This window comes from Auxenochlorella protothecoides, assembly GCF_000733215.1.
Source record: "Auxenochlorella protothecoides strain 0710 unplaced genomic scaffold scaffold53, whole genome shotgun sequence".
NCBI classification, from domain to species: domain Eukaryota; kingdom Viridiplantae; phylum Chlorophyta; class Trebouxiophyceae; order Chlorellales; family Chlorellaceae; genus Auxenochlorella; species Auxenochlorella protothecoides.
Genome location: NW_011934321.1, coordinates 506150 through 527951, shown reverse-complemented (window position 1 = coordinate 527951; position 21802 = coordinate 506150). Strand labels below are relative to the sequence as shown.

Sequence of the window (21802 nt, the reverse complement as noted above, 5' to 3'; positions counted from 1 at the left end):
CGAAGTTATCGAAGTTATTCCCCCATCTCCCAATGGAGCCCCTCACCCTCGTGGTTCCGTGCACGCACACCGCCAGATCTTTGGTGTACTCTCCCCCCCTGATCACGGTCAGCACGCTGTCCTCCAGGTCGGTGGTGAACTTGGCCAGCTCCTCGTTGCCGTCCAGCTTGGCGCGGTGTGCCAGTCCCCGCGTCCAGGCAAAGATGGAGGCCACGGGGTTGGTGGAGGTGGGGTTGCCCTTCTGGTACTCGCGCCAGTGGCGGGTGACCGTGCCTGTTGGTTTTCCCCGTCAGTGTGTGTGTGTGTGTGTGTTAGGGTAGGGGCCGTGAGTGGGCAAGGTACATGTCGGGAAGAAAGCAGGAAGGACGAAGTGACAAGGGTCGAGCCGCTCCTGTGCATGATTCAGAGAGCCAGGAGGGTGCGCATGCCGCTGCAACCCTCAGGCTGGGGCACGTCTCCTGGGGTGGCCAGGGTTTGATTCTTGCCCCGCGCCCCTCATCCCATGGATGTCCTCTACAAGCAACCCCCCATGTACCAACCCCAGGAAGAAGACAATCCCCTGATACCCTCACCGTGCGCGGCCTCGGCCTCCATGGTCTTGCCGTCGGGGGTGACCAGGACAGAGGTCATGAGACCCAGGGAGCCATACCCCTGCGCCACGATGTCCGACTGCACGTCGCCGTCGTAGTTCTTGCATGCCCACACGAAGCCGCCCGAGGACTTGAGGGCCTGGGCCACCATGTCGTCGATCAGGCGGTGCTCATACCAGATGCCTGCAGCCTCAAAGTCCGACCGATACTTGGCCTCGTAGATCTCGGCAAAGATCTTTGTGGGGGGGGCAGAGAAGGGAGGCATCCGATATGGAGGGTGGGTTGACGGCGCGAGGGGTGACTTTCCTGGAGAGAAGGGGCTCCCAGCCATGCCAAGCCCTGCATGCTGCATGGCCAGCGTCACATGCACACATCATCCCTTGGGGTCCTGCACGCAGTGCAATGCATCCGCCTGCCCCTCCATCGTGGCACGCACCTGCAGGAAGCGGCCGTCGTACTTCTTCAGGATGGTGTTCTTGGTGGACAGGTAAAGCGGCCTGGCGAGGAGGAGGGGAAGGAGGTTGGAGGCAGGGCGACCAGCGTCTCGCGCGGCTCAGAGACAGTGGTGCAATGCAGACCCGTGTGCAATGCTGAGCAGGAGACGTATCCCGCAGACCCAGGCCACCACCAGTCCCATGGCGCCATCAGGCATGCGCGCAACTCGCCGACTGAGGCCAGGCAGTCGACTGCTGCTGCCTGCACAGACACCAGCACACCTGGCCCACAATACAGTGCCACTCGAAACCCGTCCCCCTCACCCCACCCCTGACGCACCACTTGCGAGCCAGAGCATACTGGAAGCAGGACTGGGCAAAGCCGCGGATGGACTCCTCCGTGTTGTACATGGCCAGGCCGACACCCGGGCCTGCATGTGGCAGAGCGGGTACTCACACATACTAATAATCACGGCATCCACTCGAGCATCATGCACTCAGCTTCAAGCGCCCTGTGTCCCCTCCCCACACCCCTCCCCTTCCAGGCCATCCCCCTCTTCCAAACCCAGACCAACTCGCCCTGGAACTTGAAGACCTCAAAGTTCTGCACCTCCCCGCCGTCGTCTGGCGTGAAGCGCAACTCCAGCTTGCCGGCCCCAGGGACAACCAGGTCGGTGGCCTTGTACTGGTCGCCAAAGGCGTGCCTGCCCACCACGATGGGCTTGCGCCAGCCCGGGACAATGCGCGGGATGTTCTCGATCACGATGGGCTCACGGAACACGGTGCCGTTCAGGATGTTGCGGATGGTGCCGTTGGGGGAGCGCCACATCTGCTTCAGGCCAAACTCCTTGACGCGGGCCTCGTCGGGGGTGATGGTAGCGCACTTGATGCCCACGTTGTACTTCTGTGGGGGTGGGGGGGGGGTGCGGAGCGAAGAGGAGCGGTGTGCCTCTCAGGGCACAGCTAGGGGGCCGACCCTGCACGGTGAGCGAGTAGGGGCGCCGCCCCCACAACACCCAAATCCCACCTTGATGGCCTCGGCGGCGTCGACGGTGATCTGATCGTTGGTGGCGTCCCTGCTCTCCACGCTCAGGTCGTAGTACTTGATGTCGAGGTCGATGTAGGGGAAGATCAGCTTCTCCTTGATCTGGTCCCAGATGACGCGGGTCATCTCGTCGCCGTCCAGGTCGACGATGGGGTTCGCCACCGCAATCCTGGCTGCTGCCATTGCAGAAACGGAGAAGTAACGATCTACACAGCGAGGTGGAGGGAAAGGGGTGAGGGACGCGGGGTCTGCTCCATGAGAGACAAGCAAAGGATGGCGATGACAACCCCCACCCCATGATGCCCCAGCCCTTCATGTATGGCGAGGAGTGGACAAACCCATTCCAATCTCCAAATTGCTATTTGGAGCACTTGCAAAGCAATGTGTCAGCCACTCACGCTCTCCGTGCTTGGCACTCCTCAGTGAGTTGGGTCCGGAGCGGCTGACTGCAAGTCTCGCGATTTGTCGGATTCCGTTCATTCTGTAATACTGAGAAGCATTCCAGGATATGCCACGCCGTGTCGTGGTGAGTTGGTAAACTCAACATCCCACGTGGACTTGGGGTTGGGGGGCAGTCCTCCGCAACGGCGCGCGCTCTAGGCCATGGATATCCGCCGGACTGAGTCCTCTCGGGGGCGGGCTCCCGTCGAGCCCTCGTAACTCATGGCGAGACAATAGCGAGCAAAATACGAGACTATCATTCAGGGAATCTGTCAGAGAATGCGAAAGTTTCACCAAGTATGACGTTTGTTTCGATGGACCGTCTTCCCGATGCTCCTTTGCCCCATTCCTCTGCCCGAGTGGCACTGTGCTGCTTGACTGGCCGCCTGGTCCCCTGAAGATGGTTGCATGCAGAGTGGCCTGAAGAGTAGGTACTCCCACAAGTCTCCGAGTTCCTCTTGATGACGGGATGCCTACCTTGAGGAGAATAACCAAAACTAGTAGGTTGGTGGCAGCAAAGGTCAAGGGAGTGCGGCAACAGATGTACTCCAATCTGGTGTGTCTGGCTTCCAATCCCATCCTGGCATCCGGGTCCCACCCCAGGCAGCAAACCGCTGCAGCACAAGTGGTCTAGCCATGCAGTGTCAGAGGCGTCAACCTCTCCTCCCTTCGTACCTCAGTGGTTGATACCAGAGTGGGCTCCCCTCGTCAGAGGTAGCTGTCGGGACAATCTTGGGAACTAGACTCATTGCTGGCACCCAACCCCCGGCCAAGCCATCTCCACTACTCCTCGGGGGCCTGCTCCAGGTATCCCTCAGCCAAAAATCCCGAGGCAGGCGCCACATCCGGGGCCAACCTGACTGTCACCATGTGCAGGTTGTTGATCTGCTCCCGAGTGACGCTCTCACCACAGAGTGGGTGCAGCGGGTAGGTAGATCTACTGTTCTGCAGGGAACGAGTGCGTTGCGGAGGTTCTGCATGCCGCGAGGTCTGGAAGGACGGTGATGGAATGTAGGATGATTCACCGAGCTTCTGCAGCAGCTGCCGGGGTCTGGCTTCAGGGACTGTGAAGCTGTTTGCCCTTTTGTGCCACAACCTCAAGATGAAACTTGCACTGTGATGGATTCATATCAGAGCGTGGGGCTTTGGGATCTGAATTCTGAGGTAGAGCCTGGGTGGAGGGGCAGCGTGGTGGCAGGGCAGCCTTACAAGGGCAGGCCCGACGAGCTGTTCTACTGAAGACCTGATGCAGATCGGACTGGCCACACTCGCCTATCACCGGAGGAGTAATCAAGTTTGCAGTGGGACCCTCTCTGCAAGATCCATCCCTCTGGTGAGGCCAGCGCAATGCACCTGCCAGGTTTCTGAGTGGGAGTGTCACTAACGGATGAAAGGCGTTGGAGTCGACGTGATACAACTGCATGGAAGATACGAGGAGAACTCCAGCTCAAATATTACGATGATTTGCAGGCAGTATATGTTGATCCGAAACCTTCGATGAAATTCCTTAAGGATGATCATGCTCTGCACGATACATTGCACGGGGATGCCGGAGGGTCTTCCGGATGCCGGGATCCTATTCCTGAGGCGGCGTTGAGGAGTTCCAAAGCTGCCATCGACATCGGGTGACTTGTCCTGGATCCAATGGTATATGAGGCCTGGGACTATGATTTAGAGTGCTGAGAATCGGTTATCACTCCCTTGCGAGTCAACTGAATGGATCCATCGCCGCTTTCATCCTGCATCGTTTTACCATGGGGATCTGCAGGATCTCTCCGGATTCCCACCAGGAGCATCAAGGGCGCCGCTCATACTCCCCTGCACCTATAAATGCTGCAAGCGCAGGGGCCCAGTAGATTAATTGCAACACTTGCAGCGTGATATTCGACCGAGGTCCAGCGAAGAAAAGGCGTACCGACGCAGTGCAACGCATCTCGTCCTGACCGCAAACACGTTCAGCATTCGGAACAGGACGAGCACCGCGAGGTGCAGGATGCCACCGCCCGCAAGACCCCATATCTTAATATCTGGCCTCGTCCTGCTGCTGACCAGATGTGCCTTCGCGGTGAGTTGGATTGCTCCCTGGTGGATGTCGATCTCACGTCAGCTCCCCTTCGCGAGTGACCCATCTTCGCTCATTTTCCTCGCTTTCGCGCACACCGCAGGCCACATGCAGCTCCACATTCTTAGCTCTACCCAGTGGAATGTGAGACGTGAGCTGTAATGATTCGGGGGGGTCCTACGTGCGACCCCGGTGACATTACTTTCCGCACGTGCCCTTGCACACATTGCTCCGGTCGGACCCGGGTCCCTACTCGCTGCTCCCCAGGGGTGACAGACCTGCTTGTTTGAACACGCACGTACAGATTGTATACGATTTGGCTCACTAGCTCTTGTCTATTACCGATGCTTTTCCAACATCTCGCATATGTTCGATCCCTTGCAGTCTGGGAGCCCACGTGTATCTGATGACGGTCGATAGTGCGGATGCCATTTGCAAGTGAGTACCACATGGGTGGGTTTGCGCATGAGATCATGTGCTTGCACGCCACTGAGCCGGCCCAGGTAAAACCATCATCAAGCTGAAGCACCATCACATGTGTCATGATATGCACACCTCAATCTGTGTACGCCCCCCTCTCACAAATCAAAGGCACAAGGGCTTCAGCAGGGTGGGATCAATCCGCACCTCGACCCTTCACATCGTGGGACTCTCCGTGTCAGCCATCCGTGTGAGCAACCATGAGATCCTGTCGGATCGATCCACGGAGATCCTGGTGGCTGTGGAGTGCTTCAAGCCGGCCTAGAAGGCATGCACGGCAGACAGCAACGGCAACATTGGCACCGGCAACAAGGGCAAAAACAACTTTGGCACCAAGAATGTCGGGAATAGTAACATCGGTGAGCATGGATTGGCATGTGCATTCGCATCCAAGATGTGCAGAGCCACTGCAATCTTTACAGAGACCGACTCAAAAGTGAATTGGTGCTGCCCTCTTGCAGGTAACTCCAATGTGGGCGCCGCCAACTGGGGAAACAATAATAAGGGCACGGGCAATCGCTGCTTCAACAAAACTGGAGACCGCAAAATTCTGAACGACTGCAGCCTGCAAGAAATTTGTAACTACGCATGGGTCCTTAGCTTCCTGCCCCCACCCGCCAAGAAGTCGCCCCCACCCGCCAAGAAGTCGCCACCGCCCCCATCTAAGAAGTCGCCACCGCCCTCATCTAAGACGTCGCCACCGCCCTCATCTAAGAAGTCGCCACCGGTCCCATCTAAGATTCCTCCTCCGCCGCCAGTCAGCCCCTCTCCTCCGCCTAGTCCCATTCCCTCACCCCCCCCACCAAGCCCCTCACCCCCCCCACCAAGCCCCTCACCCCCGCCACCAAGCCCCTCACCCCCGCCACCAAGCCCCTCACCCCCGCCACCAAGCCCCTCACCCCCGCCACCAAGCCCCTCACCCCCGCCACCAAGCCCCTCACCTCCAACCCCACCAAGCCCCTCACCTTCACCCCCATCGGCACCCGCAACTGCCACACTTCAATTCAGTGTTCCGAAATATGGACTTGTCGACATGACGTGTGTTGTTACCACTCCGGGGTACATTCCTAATTACCTCACGTGCAACTTGTATACATATTTACCAGCCTTACTTTTTGCGACAACGTATCCCAGCCCCTCATCCTCCGTCACACCCATCGAGTCGAAGTCATTGTCGGTGAAGATCATGAAGGAATATCCTCTTGGCTCCGCTTTGGTGTACACACAAGGTTCTACCCTGAAGGAGGTGGTGCCGCTGGTTCTGCTCAACCCTTCACCACCTCCTCCCGGAGCTGCCCCACCACCGCCAAGGTTTGGGGCCGTCAGTGGAACTGTCAGTCGAACAGGTTCTAACTTCGCGTTCTCTTTGACAATCACTAGCTTCAGCCCGAACATTATCTACTTCGCACTCTTCACGACAGATGATGCCATAATTCAGAACGACTTCACTTACAAGCGTGTCCCTCCGTATAAAGCCACAATGACCTTGGATGCTTCCAGTGCAGCACTCGCGTCGTACGCCCAAGTAGTGGCCGTCAAGATTGGACAGGGCAGCACAAGTGCTCTGACCGTGCGCTGGTGATCTGGCCCCTCATCTCGCTCATGCATAGCCTTCGTAGCTTCGACTTCGCACGAGTGTCATCTTTGGGAGGCCCTGTGCGGCCGGTGCACGCCCGGCAGGGGGGATCCTGGGGCATTGATCTGGCACAATATCTGCACAATGGCCCCACTTTGCCTGTCACTTGTCACAACTGGGCCTGGGACAGCCCCAGCAGGCACAGATCCTACACGCCAGCACTTGACAAGCTCCATGATAAGAGTGGGAGCAGGGGACAGACGCTGCTCAGTCCTTTGGCTTGCGTTCCCGCAGCCTGTTGGCATGGGCTGATGCGCCAGACTGCAGGAGCGTGACCTCTTCAGTATGACAATCCTTCCTGCTTGGGAGTGAGGGTGCCTCGTTCATCGGCATGCACAGAGGGAGGGGATGGTGCAAGGCACAAGGGGCAGGATGCCAGCACGACAGTACCTTGCCACACATTGCCACACCAATCCCTGCCCTGTGCTGGCTCTGTAGCACCAACCTCCTACCGACCTGAATCTCATGCGCAGGGCAGGCACATTCGTCTTCTGGATGTCGTTGCCTTCGGGTCCCATCTTCCAGTACTTGGTGTGCACCCAGTGCATCTTGACCTGAACATGGGCAGAGGAGGGCAGACATTTCCCCATGGCCATGCTCATGCACGAGGATTGGTGAGCAAATGGCACAGCTGTGGAGTGTGGGGAGGGCTGCATGCAGTCACACAGCAATGCTCGTCGCCCAGACCGTGCATGGATTCACCCGACCCATGGCATCGGGCCTCCTGACCCTGCGCAGTCATGTTTTTGCGCTCCACACCCCGCTGCACCTGGTGCGGGTAGCCGGAGTGCAGCACAGAGTTCCGGGCAATCTCACAGAGGTCGGTGGCGCTCAGTTTCCACACCTGCATGGCATGGAGTGGGGTTCGGTGCGCGCATGTGCCGCGCTCCGCCGCTGGTCCTCCTCAGTCTGCTGGACCCGCCAGACCCTCCTCACCTGGGCAGCGACCGAGTACTCCTCCACCAGGGGCTCCTTTGTCAGGTGGATTTGCAGCGGGTCGTCGGTGGAGAGGCTGACGCTCAGGCCCCGCGCGAAGAAGGTTGGGAAAGGGTTGCGGTGGTAGTCCAGGAAGATGAAGTTGTTGGACAAGGGGCTCATGCACAGGCCCACCTGAGCCAAGGGTGGGATGCGGCAGTTGCCCCGGGTCCATTGACTGCATGCAATGTCCAGCAAACCTGACGGCTACAACTCCGTGCGGGCATGCAGCCGGCGCCCTGCCCGGCGCGCCCGACTGACCATCACACCTGCGCCAGGTAGTACAGGTACTGCATGGAGGGGGACTTGCGCAGGTTGATCCCATGCGCGATGTTCTCCGCCGCCATGAACGTGACTGCCAGGTGGTCCACATCCCCAGCCTCGCCTGGCATGGCATATCGAAGAAAGGGGTATACTCTGTCTGCAAGACTCAGGTGCTCAGACATTCCTGTCTGTGGGTCCGACAGCAGGCATGCAGTCTGGGGGCTTGAATCATGGGTCACCCATGCTGGCTCAGCCAACACTCACAACTCGAACTTCACCCACCGGAATGGGGCCGCAGGGAGAAGGTGTTCAGCCCTCGGGCCTCTCGCAACTTGTTCAGGGTAAAGAGGTTGGCATACCTGGGGTGATGGTCATGGCCAGGCTTGGGGCGGACACAGACCCGTGCCCATCACCTTGACTCCCTCCCCTGATGCCTCAAGCCGGCCCAGCAACAGCGGCAGTCCACAGGCCCACACACCGGGGTCACACCCACCCCTTCCCCCCTCCCTGCCTACATGTAGTACACATAGTAGGCGAAGGAGGGGTTGTACTTTGTGTTCCAGGCTGCGGGGCTGGGCATGTGCTTGTTGGGCCGTCGCTCCGGCTTGGACTCATCATCCACCAGATCAAAGCCGCTGACCTGTTTGGGGGGGAGGAGGGCAAGGGGAATGCTTGGGAGCGAGGACTTGCAATCCAAGGGGGGGATCTCGTTTCAAGCACTCGGCGTGCTGGAGGGACATTCGGCACTGTCAGAATCGCTTCATTATCTTCCTGCACCTCGGCACTCACCCCTTTCAGGAAAAGGTGCAGCTGCGGGTGCGACTCGGGATCTTTGGTCACCTCGAACAGCGGCTCAAAGATGTTCACCAGCAGCTGTGGTGTGAGGGACGGCGACGCATGGAAGGAAGGGCGCAGCACGGCACAGGCATGGTGTTCTCGCTCATTCTGTCTGTGGATCTGCGCACAAACGTGCCCAGGTGCATGGTGCGAGTACACACAAAGACGGAGATCGGATACAGCAGCTGAGTATGGCACCCAGGCGGCCACCTCCAACCCCCATTACAGCCGCTCACCTCTTCAAAGTTGTCGATGATGCCCGACTCCTTGTACACATTGTAGAGCCGAGGGATCTGTGTGTGTGGAAACAAGGAACACTCGAGTGATTACGACAGGCAGAGACAGCTTGTGCCTTCTGCGACCAGCGGCGCAGTCCACATCTCCCCTGACGCACCAACACCCTCTTCTCAGGCCGATGGCACCACCCTGGACAGCTGAAACGATGTTGGCAAGGATCGCACATGCCCGCAAGGACCAGGCTGGACCGGCACCGCTTCGTCTCCCGACGCCGGGTGCCCGCCCCCCCCCCAACCCCATTACATAGCCACGTGCAAAGAGCTCCCCAGGCACCTGTATGAGCCACATGTTGTTGTCCGAGGCCAGCCGGTTCTGCACCACCCAGGCGGCCAGCGTGTCCCACTCGTTGGGCTTGCGGCCGTACACTGAGATGCGGTACTCGGTGTGCTGGTACTTGGAGGCCTCCAAGTCCACAAACACCTCCTTGGTCAGCTGGGCCAGGAAGCGGCCGTGCAGCAGGTTGTCCTGGCAAGGGGGGTATTCTTGGGTGTTTACGAGGGGGGAGGGGAGGGTGGGTGTCGGGTGGGTGCATACGGCAGCAGGGGGGGAGGGATCCGCGGGACTGAGGCAGACCATGGGGGGAGGATGTGTGTGGATGCGGGGGGTGTCAACCCCCTCTCCCACCTGCTTGATGAAGATCTCGCGCAGCCTGCTCTGCCCAAAGGGGTTGTACTTGAGGTTGAAGCGGTCGAAGCGCTGGAAGATGTTCTTGTCGGCGTGGACGTCCAGCATGTCCACATTGAGGTCGTAGGGCGTGAGGTTGAGCGACTCAAACACCTCGCGCAGGGTCAGGTACTTGCCGTCCCTGTCGGTGGATGTTCATCGGAGGGGGGTGGGGCGTCACAGGCAGGACGGCGGTGCTCGGCGATTGGAGTCGGGAGAGTGCATGGGATGATTGTGGAGAACCATGTCAATGGGGGATCATTGCAGAGGCCCGCTTGATTCCATCGGCAATGCCCTCGCTGCATCACACCCGATCTCCTCATCCCAGCCTAAGCCACCGCTCGCCTGAAGATGACCACCTCGTCCGGCTCCTTCTTCAGCTTGGACTTCATGAAGCGCAGCAGGTGCTTCTGGTGCATGCACGCGGAGTGGTGCACGTGTGTGTCCACCTGGCAGGCAGGGGGTGTGGGGTTTGAGTGGTGAGACATGGCGGGGTGTTGCAGGTCGGGGACACCGAGTTCCCACCAACTCAGCCGCACAGAAGATCTCCGGTCCTCCATCCCCAGCACCCTGCACCACCTCCACCCAGGAACAGACCTTGCGGACGTTATAAAAGTCGCGATGGGGGGCGGACTTCTGTGCCAGGAACTCCTTGTCCGAGTTGAGCATGACGTGCAGGTTGAACTTCTGCTCCAGCAGCAGCAGGCGGTGGTGGGTGAAGGAGCGCACGTTGCCCAGCGCCGACACACGCAGCAGCCAGTGCATGTCGGAGAAGAAATCCACGGCCGTGCCGGGGGGGGTGAGCCAGGCGGTTTGCAGGTCCGGGGGGGGCGGGGTGCCCCGCGCCTCCGGCGCGGGCGCCGCCGCCGTTGCGGCGCCGTCCCAGACGCAGTACACGCCGTCCACCATCCTGAAGTGCCAGTCGGGCTTGCAGGGGGCAGGGGTCCACCGGAAGGGGTCGCCGATGCAGTCGGACAGCTCCTTGGCCTCGGCCAGGTGCGACAGCTGCTCGGGGGATAGGACCGGCTTGAACAGCCACTTTCGCCTGTACGTGCATGTGTGGGTTCAGCGTGGGGTCCGATTGGGATTGGCAAGCAAGTTCATCAGATGCCTGCGGGTGGAATGCATGCACAATCAACATGCACTGCGCTGCAGCCTGAATCCCAGTCACTGGGCCGCCGCCACGGCAACCGCTGCGCAGCCATGCACGGGGCATGCAGCCCAGGAATCGGCGCAGCCCGGCACCCACACGTGGCCACTGAAACACCCTCATACGCGATAAAATGCGCCATTCAACATGCCTGAGCTCCATGGCTTCCTGGAGCATGTAGCAGACATCCTCCGTCTCCTCCGAGGGGGAATGCTCGGGCGTGATCACTCGGACGTAGGCCTCGTGCATCGCGGCGTCCTCGATCATCTTGCCTGCGCGTGGGTGAGTTCGCGGGTGCTCAGGCCGCGGGCGTCGTGCGGCAGGGAGCTGACTCCCACGCAGGGACGGGGATCGTGCTCCCAGAGGGTACCCGCCGCCCGCTGGGCTCCAGCCTCACCCCCCATGAACCTGGGACCTCCCCCCCCCCCCACCGCGCCACTCCCTGCACCTCACCAGCCCTCACCCAGCTTCCACACACCTTCATGCGCCATGAAGGAGGCGTTGGTGCTGGACTGCGTCACGGTGGCGGGCGCCACCCCCGCGACCCCGGCGCAGGGCGTATGGTATGTGTGCATCAGCACATTCCCCCCCGGGTTGGGCACATGCCCCGCCGTGGGCGGCTGCACCATGGCCGGCCCCTGCCCCGGCTTCAGGTACTGCGGTACTGCGGGGGTGGCAACCACCGCCTCGCGCGCCGCGCCGCCGTTTGGCGGCGCCGCGCCCGCGCCGGCGGCGCCGCCGCGGGGCGACAGGCAGGTGTTGGCGGGGCGGGGGATGTACTGCAGGCCGTGGGCGTGGGCGTGGGTCTGGGCGCCGGGGGCCAAGCCGTGGAGGGGGCCGCCCAGCTCCGCCTCGGAGGCGCTCATGAGGCCGGAGCTTGTGGGCGGGTGCGGGAAGTGGGCCATGCCGTCGGCGTCCGTGGCGTAGTACTCGGTGGTGTCCCCGCCCTCCGCATTCAGGGCCGGGGTGGGCGCGATCACCATGGCGGGGCGGGAGTTGGGACGGCGGATGGGGTCTGCCAGCGCCGGCGACGCCTCCTGCGGGGGTGAGGGGGGAGTGGTGAGTAAAACACCTCACGTGAGGTTCTTTGCGCAGCAAGCCTGCTATGCTCCACAGGTCGATTGGCTCCATGCTTGCACAGGTCGTGAATCCCAGGCAAAAGCTTCCTCACATTTGACACACGGGTGCGGGGATGGCCATTGGGAGGGGCAGCCCGGGAGCTTGGACGCTGTCGAGGCGAGGCATGGAGTGATGGGGTGGCAGGTGGTACATGCACCAAGGCTGCTCACATACTTTGCAAGATGAATGCCACCACCATGCAGGCAGTGAATTCTCACAAAGACCTCACGTCTCCCCAACCAACTGCTGTTGCAGTAGCCTCACCGTCAGCGATGCACCGGCCTCGTAGTAGGCTCGTGCGGCGGCCGCTTCGACCATGTCCATGCCGTCGCCCGACCCACCGCCATTGAGCTCCAGCCCCCGCCGGGCAGCAGATCTTGGAACCCCAGGGCTGGTTGCACGGCTTGGTGGAGCCCTGTACAAGGGTTTCAGGGTCCTCTGAGGCGGACTGTGCCTGCAGTGCCTCAGCACTCCCTGTGGGGGAGGCACTCCAGTTGCACCAGCAAAGAGCAATGCAACGGTGGGAGCATCTGCCCTCCAGGGTGCTCACCGAGCCGCGCTTTTGCGTCTTCCAGCATTTAATCGACCGCCATGGCGTTCGATGAGGGACTGGGTGCCGTACTTGTAGCCCAGGTACGCCGCAACGGCAGTGACGGAGGTGCCCAACGCGATGCCGAGTGCCAGTGTCTCCCATCGAGACTGGGGACGCAGTGAGGAATCCATACTGTATTTCGATTGCACTATACTGTGCCAATTTTGCAATTACCAATGCCCTGGAGCTGTCCAGCCCTGTCCAGATGGAAAGGACAGGGCGGGCTGGGGAGGCCTTTCTGAATAGGGGTACCCTGAGGCTTGTGAGGACAGCGTCGCCTTGCCAGCGGGATGAGCTGAAGGAATGATCTGGTCAACCTGAGCACGATCTTGGGGTTTTGTCACATGCATCGCTGGAGGTGCGTGGGGGGTGCTTAGGGCATCAAACTTGCCACCTCCGGTCGAACCAGGATGCTCAGTTTCGCGCGCGTTGACTTTGCACTACGGAAACACCCCGCCCCCTGAATATCAGGGGACGTGGAGTGGGGATGTGGCAGTGATACGGTGCTGAAAACCGAGATTCATGAGCTGCAAAGATTGGCTCGGCCTTTTGCAATGGTGCGGGCGGTGAGCGACGCCGTGGAGTCGGGCACCGGGAGCAAAGTCCCGTGCAACTCCATGTCGGCCAGCCTGAGGTGGGTGGGTGCTGCTGATGAGGCCTCGATATTATATAGAACGCTGTAGTCATTCATCGCCGCCATCGTGCGTGTTGGTGACAACACCCTGACACTCCATGTTTGACACCATGCCGCGTCAACCTGCAGGCAGCTGAAAGCTGAACATCTAAAAAAGCGAGGGGATGCAGCCTTGAAAGACGGCAATCTGCGAGAAGCATGCGCCAAGCAAGTATATGTGTGCAGTGCGATGGGTTGGATGGTCTGGCTGCTGGTTGAATAACCGCCCTGTGACAGCATTCAAATTCTTGAGAGCTCCTCGGCCCTTCAAAAACGGGCAGGTACGACGAGGCCATCGATTTACAACCCAGTTCCTCGGTCATGCGGGCTCTCCTATCCAACCGAGCGCTGGCCCACACCAAGGCTAGGCGGTTTGAGAAGGCCCTGGAAGATGCCGAGGCTGCAGTGGCCCTGGCTCCATCCTGGGACAAAGGATACTGGAGGAAGGGTGTAGCACTGGAAGGCTTGCATCGGATTGCAGACGCTGTGCAGGCCTTTCTGAGGGTGTGGACAATAAATGGAGGTGAGGCAGACCCAGGCATGGTTGGAGGCAGGATTTGCGGCATCCCATGCTCCCTGCCTGACGAGCTGCCACCCAGTGCAGGAGACAGCGAGAGCACTGCAAGGCTTCAGGCCGTGGTTCGAAAACTCACCCGAGAGCAGCTGGGAAGTGGGATGCTGGTACTCATAGAAGCTGCCGTCCAGGAGGTCAGTTGTGCTTGGCCGTGCGTGTGTGGTCCTTTGCTAAGGTAAACCATGCCAGGAATATATCATTTGTGTTTTCTTAACGCCCGCACATCATATACACCACTTACACATCGCACAGGGAGCCATCCCCAAGGCTACTGTGGAGTGTGTCCCTGTAGATGCTCTTCACGAAGCTGCTTTCCTGGTTGTCAAGCAAGCTCATCACGGCGTCCCCAGTCCGGGGCCTTACTATGCCAGGTGGTTTTGCATCCTGTCCATTGGCACTGGCAATCCAATGGGAGGGATTTGGGGGCGCATTGTGTGATTGGTTGGGAGTGTTGCATGCAGGCCCATGATTAAGTCAGTGTCGCTCTTCTGTGCAGGGTTTGCATGCCCCCCCCTCGCCACCAGTCCTGCAAACATACCCCATGAACTCCTCTGCCTAGGTACCTCTCCTGGCTCACATCGGGCATCTCCCCACCAGCCGCCCTGATAGAGCGCTCTCGCATTCACGCCGCGGGCCGCTGCTTCCTCCAGGCGGCTGCGGATGCCGAGCACGGCGTCCGCCTCCTGTTCAAAGCCGATATCCACGGTATTGAGCTGGCGCAGGCGTATGCCTGTCAGGGCGCCGGGTACCTGGCGGTGCAGGGCCATGCCGACCGGGCCCCTGCGCCTGCCGCCGCCTGCTTCCTCAAGGCTCTGGACAACGATCAGGGGCTGCTGTCTGTGCAAGCGAGCTTGGAAGAGGCTGTGAAGGACCTCACCAAGGAGGAGTATGACCAGGTGTGGCTGGGATACCCCGATGCTGGGGCCTTGGAGGGGTTCGCTGGCCTGTGTAAGGAAGGTGGCGAGGCCTGGGCGGTGCCATCCATCCGTGGTCCTGCCGTACCTCAAACTCTCGGGGATGCGTGCGAGTGACGTGCAACCTGCGCTTACCAAGGCCTGCTGAACAAGTGAAGCTGCCCTGGGTGCCTGCAGGTGCGTGCAGAGGTTTTCAACACCGGCTCCAGGGCAGATGGGGGCCTGTGTCACCCAGAGGCCCTTGGATTCGTGGATGGGGTCAGCAAAGCAGCAAGAGCCCGTTTGTATAGGGTGGATATCCAGCTCGCCTTCCCCGAGGTAGGCGGTGACGAGGATGTTGGGTCAGAGCAGCAGGGGTCTGCAGAGTACATGGTGCTATGGAGGTGTGTGCAAAGACTCTTAAGAGGAGGGGTGTGGCAGGTATGCGATAGGAGGAGCTCTTGTGGGGGAAGCGGGGGGGGGTGCCGCACGGTAGTGCACGATTTTCAATGAGGCCTCAGGAGATCGTGTGGACGCTCTCACTGTCGTACTCCCACAGGCCTCCACCAAGGCCCTGACAGCGGGCGTGCGACAGGCACTCCGTGCCGCCCTTGCTTCTGCTGCCGGCCTTGAGCTGCGACGAGTCACCCTGGACCGCGTGTCAAACCCTCGGCCAGACTCTCCCTACTTGGGAGTTCGCCTGGAGGCTGCTGTGGGCGGGAATGAGGAGGCCGCATACCAGATCCTGAGGCTTGTCGAGGTGGGGAGACAAGTGTGGGCATGAGAAATGGTGGGAGGATGCCGGGCATGCATTGCCTTTGAAGCTTCTTGGACATCCTCACCTCTGCATGATCAGGAGTGCCCCTTCCTGGGCTGGGTCCCAAATCTCTCACTCGTGCTTTATGCCTGCAGGGCACTCCAGCAGCGCAGGAGGCTGCCTTGGAGAGCGTCCTATCCGCGGTTTCAAGCCTGGGACCTGTGGATCATGGGGCCAGTTCGGCAGACGTGGTGGACATCACCCCCAGGGGCGTGCAGCCCCTGGATGCCGGCGGCCCTGACTCGGCCGGGCCGCTCGTCCCAGCCACCCCACCCAAAATGGAGCTGGAGGTGCCGTATCGCATGTATCGCATCACCCGCATCGATGGATCCACGGTGGACAGGGTGGACAAGCACCCCTTCTGCATGAGCCGAGTGTACTATGATGCGGCGGAGAAGCCGGAGGAGGTGAGTGGCGCCCGGCGAAGGAACTGGTTTCCATGGCTTTCGCATGAACGTGCTGGTAAATGGTTGCACAGTGCTGACAAATGCTCTGCCTTTACCAATTCCACCAGCTGTGGGCCGAGCTGGCGGATGGATCTTGCCGTTGGAGGCAGACCGGTGCTGAGGTCAAGGTCTGCGTGCTGAAAGTGCCGCACACGCTGCGCCCCCGCCAGCTCAGCGTGACCCTGGAGCCCTACTCCATCAAAGGTGACCCCTGAGAGTGGCGGCCAGGCGCTTGCCTTTTGTCGTTATCGGAGGGGATCTCCTGTAATGCAAAATTGGGCCAGCCTCTTGCACACGTCCAAATTGGTACGGGCCCTCCTGCAGTGTCAAACAAGGACACGGGGGAGGTGTACCTGGAGGGCACCCTGGAGCGGGGCATCGTGCCCGAGGACTCTGTGTGGACGCATGGCGGTGGGAGCGGCGAGGACGGGACCATGCTGTACCTTCAGAAGATGAACCTGGAGCTCTTGCAAAAGTGAGAAAGGGTTGGGGCATGGCATGTGACGGTCCTGCCGCGGATGCCTTGAAGATGGGAATGCGCTGGCCTTTCTGCATGTCCCAGCAAGCAAAGCAGCCAGAGTCTGGGTCCCTGGACTAACGGCGCTTCGCTCTCCCCATCACCCTGGCAAGGCACTGGATGCACTCCGAGATGTGGTGGCCTCGCCTTCTCCGGCATCACTCAGAGATTGCCTGGGACGATTATGAGAAGGACTACTCTGACCTCCCAGAGCAAGTGTTGCAGCACCACAGGCAAGGAGGGTTTGGCGTAGCAGGGGGTCAGTGATGTCAGCTCCATAGAAGCATGTGGTGCTATGATGCACACCAATGGTTCCCTTTTGTGAACAGCCTCGAGTTGCCAGTAGACAACAGGCCTGATTGGTCCCAAGGAATTTGAAACTGACACCAAATGCCCACTGTGTGACAGGATATGTGAGGCACAGAAGGATCAAGAGCGGACGCTGGAGGCTCTCGAGAAGAGCAAGCGGGAGATGCTACAGGAGAGGGACGACCTGAGAAGAAGGCAGCGTCAAGAAAGGCTGCATTACCTCAGGACTGGCGTGCGCAAGTCATGGGTCGAGCTAAACCGAGCCAATCCTGGTTGAATTGCGCCTGAAGATTGCTGCCCCTCACGATTGTGCAAATGCTACTTGTCGGTTCTACAACAGATGCAATGCTGCACAGAATGTGAGTGGACAGGCCAGGTAGCCTGCCCTTTGCGGGCAAAGACACGGTACGAAGAGACAGGCCTCAGGATACGCCATATGATGCTTTGAGGGACACATTGTCGGGGATGCGCTTGAAGCTACAAAGCCACTGCATGCCCCTTCACTTGCTGGAGGTCATCTTCTCCTTGATGTGGTTCTTCTCACCCTGTGGGGACATAAGAGGAATACAAGGAGTTTGCGTTTGTTTCAGCAATGTAAGCGCCTGGCATACAGTGCCATGCCCCTTTCAGATATAATACCACCAGCAAACTCTCCCCCACACCTTGATGGTCTTCACTGACAGCTCTTGCAACTCCTGGACACTGGTGACCTCCGCCTTGTCAGCCTTGACGGTGGCCTCACTCGCAGACGCGTTCTCCTCCTCCCAGTGCTCTGGGACACTCGACTTCTTTGCTTGGGAGGTGGCGGCCTCATCTGCGATATCAGCCGCCGAGGAACGTGTCCGAAACGGCCTCGGAAGACTACTGGGGCTGGATCACTCTGCCCTGCGCACGAACACACAATCCTCTGCGCACACAGCAACCCCAATGATCAGACTCACCCTTCTTGTCGCCCGAGCAGGCCGGCGTCATGCTGATGTTCCTTACCGACATCGTGATCGGGGTCAGGGAGGCCCGGTACCCGAGCATGGCAGGCTTAAGCAGACCTACTCTCGTCATCATGGACATGATGTTTCGATTACTGGCCTTCTGGAGTTCAAGCTATTGGTATTTATATGTGTATATTATATCTCGAGGTGACTGTTTAAGGCTCTGATTGCGCCAGTGGCCATTGGCGTACCAAATAATGGACCGCCAGTGGCCCCGAGGGAAGCTGCTCCGCAACTACCGGCCTGGACTATTACTAATCCTCCACCTGAACCGAGAAGGCATCGTCCTCCCCTGCCGTCCCTCCTCACGGAACCCCGGCAGCAGGCTCCTCCCCCAGTCTACAGCATCCCAGGGGCAGACAGGCGCTGCGGAAAGCACTGCGCCAGACGGTTCCGTCCATCGCTCCCTCGAGCTCACACCCACGCCATCCAGCCCTCATACATGGCGGCCAGGGCGCTGGGGTTGGTGGCCTGCCGGACCAGGCCCGCCACCTCCACCTCCACGGGCTGGTGGCCCTGCATCCGTCCGCCCACGCGCTGCATCGTCGCCCTGATCCACTCCGGCTTGGCGCGGGGCTGGGCCTGGAAGAGCGAGGTGGCGACGGGGCGCGGCGCGGCCGCCAGGTCCGCCTCCATCGGAGGCACCGGCCGAGCCGCGGCCTCGGCCCCGTGCTCCAGGCTCTTTCCCGCCGCCAGGGCGGCGATGTCGGCGGCCGCGGCAGCCACCTCGTCGCGCAGCCCCCGCCGCTCCTCCTCGGCCTTGGCGGAGGCCATCAGCAGCCTCGCCCTGCCCCGGTGCTCGTCCGCCAGGGTGAGCAGCGCCGGCGTCGCCGCCTGCCAGGCATCGCAGCTGGTCGCGATCTCCGCCGCCTCGGCCAACAGTACCGGGATCAGCTCCCGCACAGACGCGGGGCGGGGCGCGCTGCCCCCGGCGCGCCCCGCACCCCGAGCCGCCGACGCCGCGGCGCGCAGCTCCGCGATCCTCTCACCCAGCGCAGCCAGGCGCGGCGGGACAGCGAGGATGTCCGGCAGGACGCCCGCGAACGCCGCCGCCGCCGGCCCGCCCCACGCCCCCTCCTGATCGTACAGACTTAGGGTGGAGCTGTCAAACCGGCTCAGGTCGTCCACCACCTCCCCGCACTCCGAGGTCAGCTCCGGTAGCACCCCCATCATCCGCTCCAGGGCATGGAGGTCGTTCGGGGTGAGCGTCTGCGAGGCGCGCTCCGCCGCCTCTGCCCTTGCCTGCGCCGCTGTGTTTGCCGCGGCCTCTGCCGCGGCCTGCGCCGCTGTGTTTGCCGCGGCCTCTGCCGCGGCCTGCGCCGCTGTGTTTGCCGCGGCCTCTGCCGCGGCCTGCGCCGCTGTGTTTGCCGCGGCCTCTGCCGCGGCCTGCGCCGTGCATGGAGGGGCGCGGTCGAAACAATAGGGATCCAGTCGGTGCTCTCGGGGTCGCGGCGGGTCCCCAGCGCCCACACCGCCAGTCAAGCGTAGATGCGTGCGGCGATGCGTCGCATCCACGCAGGCTGTGCCCTGGACCCACCCCGCAGCGTCTGGTTGTTTCGGCACCAGGGAGTCCCAGGCACGCCCGAGGTCTGCCATTTTCCCAGTGTCACAGAACCGACATGGGCTCCTTGGGCACCCCCCCCACACCCCGGCCCTGTCCAGCCCTCCCACCAACCCCGCCCGCCTGACCCCTCCCCCCTGCCACCCCCCACCCACCTGCGCCTCCCGCTCCTCGGCCTCGCGAGCCCGCAGCTCGGCCTCCGCCCCCTGCACCGCCCGCGCCGCGGCTTCCACCTCGTCCAGCGCGCCCAGCGCCGCGGCAGCCGTCGCCAGCACGGCCGCGCGCGCCGAGCCCGGGGCCGGGGCGCCGGCCTCCCGCTCCGCCTCCAGCGCCAGCAGGCGCGCCGCCAGGCCTCCCAGCGCGGCGGCCGCCTCGCTGGCGGCCGCCAGCCAGTCCCGCCGCGCCTGCAGCCCGGCGTGCAGGCCCCAGCGCAGCGGCGCGGGGCAGGCATCGGCCAGCAGGGTCTGCACCTCGGCGTCCGCCGTGGCCCAGGCCTGCAGCGCCGCCTCGGCCGAGCCCAGCGCGCCCAGTGCGTCGGCCAGGGCGGCGAGGTGCGCGGCGCGGCCCGGCCCGGGCGCGGCCGGGGCGGACCCCGGCGCCGCCCACTCCAGCAGCCCCGCGCGCGCCGAGAGGCGCGCCAGCTGGGCCTCCGCCTCCGCCGCAGCCAGGCGGGCGACGTGCGAGCAGGCGTCCACAGCCGCCAGCCGCCCGGCGGCCTCCTGCGCGCCCGCCAGGACCGCGGCCAGCCCAGGGTCCGGGGACGGGCCGGGCGCCGGCGCGACCGGCCCGTCGTGGCACGCGCCCGCCGGCGGCTCCGCCGCGTCGCGCTCGAGGCCCGTCTCCTCCAGCCACTCGTGCGCCGCCGTCAGGGGCTGCTCCTCGTCGCTGTCCTCCAGGGCACCCCCCAGGTACCCGGACTCCAGCGGCTCGTCTGCGCACGAGGGGGTCCAGCGGATCGCGACCAAGAATCCAGCGGGTGGCAGGTGCTGTGGGACGGGCAACGCACGGCGCTGCCCGTTTGCCTTGGCAACACAGCCAGCAAGACGCTTCCCATCGAGCAGGTATCAGCCACAGCAGGGCCCCAAAACACAGCCCCTCCCGTCCCCCCACCCCGCCTCTCCTTTGCCCCTCACCGATGCCCGCCATGCCATCATCAAAGTCCATGAAGGGCACGAGCTCGCGCGCGCAGGCGTCGTCCTGGCCGCCGAAGAACTCGGGCAGGGGCGGGGGGTGGTCGCGAACGCCTTCGTCCAGTGCTGCTCCTCGAGGTGCGCCGCCGCCAGGGACATCACCGCGCCTTCCACTCGCCGCAGGCCCCCACTGCACTGCGCTCGCGGCGCCCTTTCCGGCCAGGCTCGCCTCCAGGCTGGCGCCGGTGCTCAGCAGCGCACGCGCGACGAGAGGGAGGAACTCGCGCCGCGCGATCGCTCCGATGGCTCCTTCCAGCACGGCGCGCGCCGCCCGGCCCGCGTCCACGCTCCGCGCCGCTTCCGCCGCTTCCGCCGCGCGCCTGGTGAGCGCCGGGCCTTCGCGAGTCGCAATGTCGGCGCCGCCGCCGCCGCCGTCCGCATCGAGACCTAGGGCCGCCCGCAGGCCGGCAACGCCGTCCGCCGCGGCGCGGAGCGGGGCCTCCACAGCCGCCCGCGCCGCGTGCATGCCGGCATCCGTGCCCGCCTCCATGCCCGGCTCGCCGCCCTGGCCCTCGCCCGCCTCAGCACCTTCCCCCGCCTCCGCAGGCCCCCCCGCCCCGCCCCAACCCCCATGCATGCCCTCCAGCAGCAGGGGCACGGCCAGCCGCAGCTCCGCGGCCGCCGTGGTCAGGGCGTCCATGCCCTGCACCGCGGGGGCCAGCCACGCCAGCCGCCCCTCGCCCCAGAGCAGGTCGGAGGGGAAGGCGGGGCGCAGGTCCAGCGCCAGGGAGCCCCAGCCCAGCACCAGGCGCTGGCTCCGGCCCAGCAGCGCGTCTAGGTCCGAGTCGGGGTCGCTCGCCGACCGCAGGGATTGTTGCTCTGAGCCCGGTGCGGCGCCGGCCTCGAGGCCGGGCCAGGCTTGTGGTGGGCTTCGTGACCTGCCACCTGCCTCCCTCACTGCCTCTCTACCTGCCCCTCCCTTGCCCTCGACCATCTGGCGGCAAGCTTCGGCCAGGTCACGTAGGTGCGCGGCGGTGGCACGGACGACGGCGCCATCTCCTCCACGCGCACATGCCTCGCCCAGGCTCACGCCGAGCGCTGCCCTGGCCGCCTCGGCGCCGCGCGCGGGGAAGGTGGTGCGCACGATCGTACCGGGCGGGAGGAGGGCCGCCACGCCCCGGTACCGCGCCAGGGCCTCGGCCAGGACCAGCGTGCAGTGGCCGCGCTGCGAGGGTGGTGGTTCAGGAGCATCGAGGGACTGGCCGCTGGCCCAGGGTGCGGGGCGGTGATGTGTCCACGCCCCACCGC

The 21802-nt window shown here is 62.7% G+C and overlaps 5 protein-coding genes across 5 annotated transcripts in view; 1 reads left to right on the top strand and 4 right to left on the bottom strand.

Annotated features, from left to right (window-relative positions):
- The window catches only part of F751_4598 (Isocitrate dehydrogenase [NADP], chloroplastic), a gene marked incomplete at both ends in the record, with an annotated part of 3728 nt that extends 1179 nt beyond the window's left edge, over positions 1–2549 (bottom strand). The window contains 7 exons of the mRNA XM_011401993.1: positions 47–273; positions 573–825; positions 1027–1087; positions 1365–1455; positions 1556–1928; positions 2052–2275; positions 2468–2549. Coding sequence (XP_011400295.1) covers positions 47–273; positions 573–825; positions 1027–1087; positions 1365–1455; positions 1556–1928; positions 2052–2275; positions 2468–2549 — 1311 coding nt within the window. The remainder of the gene's footprint in view (positions 1–46; positions 274–572; positions 826–1026; positions 1088–1364; positions 1456–1555; positions 1929–2051; positions 2276–2467) is intronic.
- A 4346-nt stretch (positions 2550–6895) lies between these two features.
- Positions 6896–12317, bottom strand: F751_4597 (AMP deaminase; the record flags this gene model as incomplete). Its single annotated transcript, XM_011401992.1, has 16 exons — positions 6896–6986; positions 7145–7242; positions 7458–7532; positions 7625–7798; positions 7933–8048; positions 8210–8286; positions 8443–8567; positions 8717–8800; positions 9001–9057; positions 9335–9526; positions 9686–9866; positions 10112–10173; positions 10250–10411; positions 10631–10769; positions 11655–11911; positions 12258–12317. 16 exons carry the CDS (start codon positions 12315–12317, stop codon positions 6896–6898), a joined length of 1950 nt encoding a protein of 649 aa, XP_011400294.1.
- Positions 12318–13579: 1262 nt separating this feature from the next.
- On the top strand, positions 13580–16467 carry F751_4596 (Tetratricopeptide repeat protein 28; the record flags this gene model as incomplete). The annotated part of the gene is made up of 7 exons (XM_011401991.1): positions 13580–13762; positions 14085–14203; positions 14392–14728; positions 15285–15485; positions 15638–15949; positions 16057–16192; positions 16313–16467. The coding sequence occupies 7 exons, from the start codon at positions 13580–13582 to the stop codon at positions 16465–16467; spliced, it is 1443 nt and encodes a 480-aa protein (XP_011400293.1).
- An 847-nt stretch (positions 16468–17314) lies between these two features.
- On the bottom strand, positions 17315–17843 carry F751_4595 (hypothetical protein; the record flags this gene model as incomplete). Its single annotated transcript, XM_011401990.1, has 3 exons — positions 17315–17359; positions 17477–17628; positions 17756–17843. 3 exons carry the CDS (start codon positions 17841–17843, stop codon positions 17315–17317), a joined length of 285 nt encoding a protein of 94 aa, XP_011400292.1.
- A 374-nt stretch (positions 17844–18217) lies between these two features.
- Positions 18218–21802, bottom strand: part of F751_4594 (Serine/threonine-protein kinase SMG1) — a gene marked incomplete at both ends in the record, with an annotated part of 16201 nt that continues 12616 nt past the window's right edge. Inside the window, 2 exons of the mRNA XM_011401989.1 lie at positions 18218–19012; positions 21153–21719. Of these exons, the coding sequence (XP_011400291.1) occupies positions 18218–19012; positions 21153–21719 (1362 nt within the window). The remainder of the gene's footprint in view (positions 19013–21152; positions 21720–21802) is intronic.